General features: G+C 44.3%; 1 protein-coding gene across 1 annotated transcript in view; it reads right to left on the bottom strand.

Moving 5' to 3' along the window:
* Positions 1–250: 250 nt before the first annotated feature.
* The window catches only part of LOC107755184 (uncharacterized), a 2,043-nt gene continuing 440 nt past the window's right edge, over positions 251–1,853 (bottom strand). Inside the window, exons 2-6 of the mRNA XM_016571894.1 lie at positions 1,676–1,795; positions 1,496–1,614; positions 1,256–1,403; positions 1,066–1,184; positions 251–987 (exon numbers count right to left, since the gene is read on the bottom strand). Coding sequence (XP_016427380.1) covers positions 382–987; positions 1,066–1,184; positions 1,256–1,403; positions 1,496–1,614; positions 1,676–1,795 — 1,112 coding nt within the window. The 3' untranslated portion in view covers positions 251–381. The remainder of the gene's footprint in view (positions 988–1,065; positions 1,185–1,255; positions 1,404–1,495; positions 1,615–1,675; positions 1,796–1,853) is intronic.

Below are 1,853 nucleotides of genomic sequence, written 5' to 3'. Positions count from 1 at the left end.
CACAGTGTTTTTCCCTTAACATTTTTGGAGAAAAAAAAAAAAAAAAAAAAACCTACATTTGTATCATGGTTGTCAAGTACTCATGCATGTGTATGGACTAAATGCATATTATAGTTTTTAAAAATTCATGTTTGTAGTTTGAGACAATAGTATACTTTGAAAGCAGTTTTCAAAAGCTCACAAAAGCCCCCCCCCAAAATGAAATTGGTAATTTCATAACCCCACCCCCCAAACACAACAGCAAGCAACATGAAGTCTCATTAAGTTTTATTAGCCTTATATGAAGCTGAAGAGAAACATTCTGAGGTCACTGGAGTCATCCAGAGGGAACGCAACGCCATTTCAGAGTACCTCCACACTCATCTCACTTTAAACAAACCTTTAAGGCCTGTAGACCGAGGATAACTGTGCATTATAAGACACTGATTTAGGGCTGCGGGGACCAAAGACTGGATCCTTAGGATACTTGGGCATGAAAGGGTATTCCACAGCTGGAGGCATATAAGACTTGAGTAACGGTGGGAATATTGGATGCTGATCAGGCTGGTATGGGGCAGGTGTAGTTGTGGTCGTTGCAGGAATGGTCACTTCAACTGGGCTTTGGAAGCCATTCATATAAGGAGGGAAGTTTGGGTACCAGGGATGTTGAGGTTGTTGTGCTGGGGGAGCAGCTGGGTCACGTCTAGAGTAAAAGTATGGATCAAACACTGGCCTGGGATACATCTGAGGGAACATGTGTTGCTGGAAAGGATATTGAAAAGGAGTAGTTGTAGTAGGTGTTGTAGGTGGCACAGTGGGAGGCAGGGTAGCAGGTACACCAGGATAATATGGAGGATACCACCAGGGTCTTCCAAAAGGGAAAGGGTCAAACATCTGTTGCATGTCTGGGTCAGCAGGCATGGTTGGGGCGATCGTTGGCCGTGTCAGAGGACAGGAAAGAGTGACCTCCCGGTCACCGTACATCAAAGGGAGTTGCATTTCAGTGTCCTGAGGAAGACATGAACATCAATTTGTGTAAACCTAGTATAACTAGACACGCTATGAATGACAGTCCACTACTTTTACCGTCATTAGCCAACAGCTTCCTGTGAATGGTGCAGTGACAACCACTGAACCATCAGTATTCTCCAATGTGAAGGAGCATTGAGTGTACGTTAGAAGCAGAGGCTGCCATGATCCATCAACTAAAAGCAGAAAACAAGTCAAGCTTAAGGTCCTTTCAGCTTTTTGATTAAATGCAAATTAGGGGACTTGCCTAGAACTTTAACAACATCTGCTCTGACCCCAAGTGTGGCAATCATGCCAGTGGAGAGGCAGGACACTGTAGGGAGTCGAGGACTCACAGGACAAGATATTCGCACCGGAGCTCCCATTATAATGAGCGGCAGAATATATCTCCCACCCTTTTAGAAGATGAGAAAAAAAGTAAATGAAACTCATGCAAGGTATCACATAGTTGAAGCATTACTCTGCACTTAACACCTTGATCACCAACCTGTTTTTTGACATGACAGCCTCGGTATGGAGCAACAAGAGAGACATCCCTGCGTGCTCGCTTCAGTGAGAAACCACAGCTGGCTGGCATCTCAGACAAAGGCACTGGAGACTCCTCTCCTGATGGTCAAGAAATTAGGTCCATTTTAAAAAAAGGCACACAACAAACCACACAACTCACCTCGGTCAACCAGAAAGTGTGGCATTCTCAGCCCTGGAACGCGCAAGATCATTGAATCATTGCTACACTGCACAGAAGAGCCCAGACGTTGCGGCTTAGCTTTAGCAGGGAGAAACCACGCTTAAAAAGAAAGAAAGCGATCAAATTGAGTTATGGTCCCAAATTTTTTTTTTATATA

The sequence above is a fragment of the Sinocyclocheilus rhinocerous genome, unplaced genomic scaffold, assembly GCF_001515625.1.
Source record: "Sinocyclocheilus rhinocerous isolate Xijiao unplaced genomic scaffold, SAMN03320098_v1.1 scaffold5188, whole genome shotgun sequence".
In the NCBI taxonomy this organism is placed as follows: domain Eukaryota; kingdom Metazoa; phylum Chordata; class Actinopteri; order Cypriniformes; family Cyprinidae; genus Sinocyclocheilus; species Sinocyclocheilus rhinocerous.
Note: the sequence above shows the minus strand (reverse complement) of the source record. Positions and strands in the feature narration are given on the sequence as shown.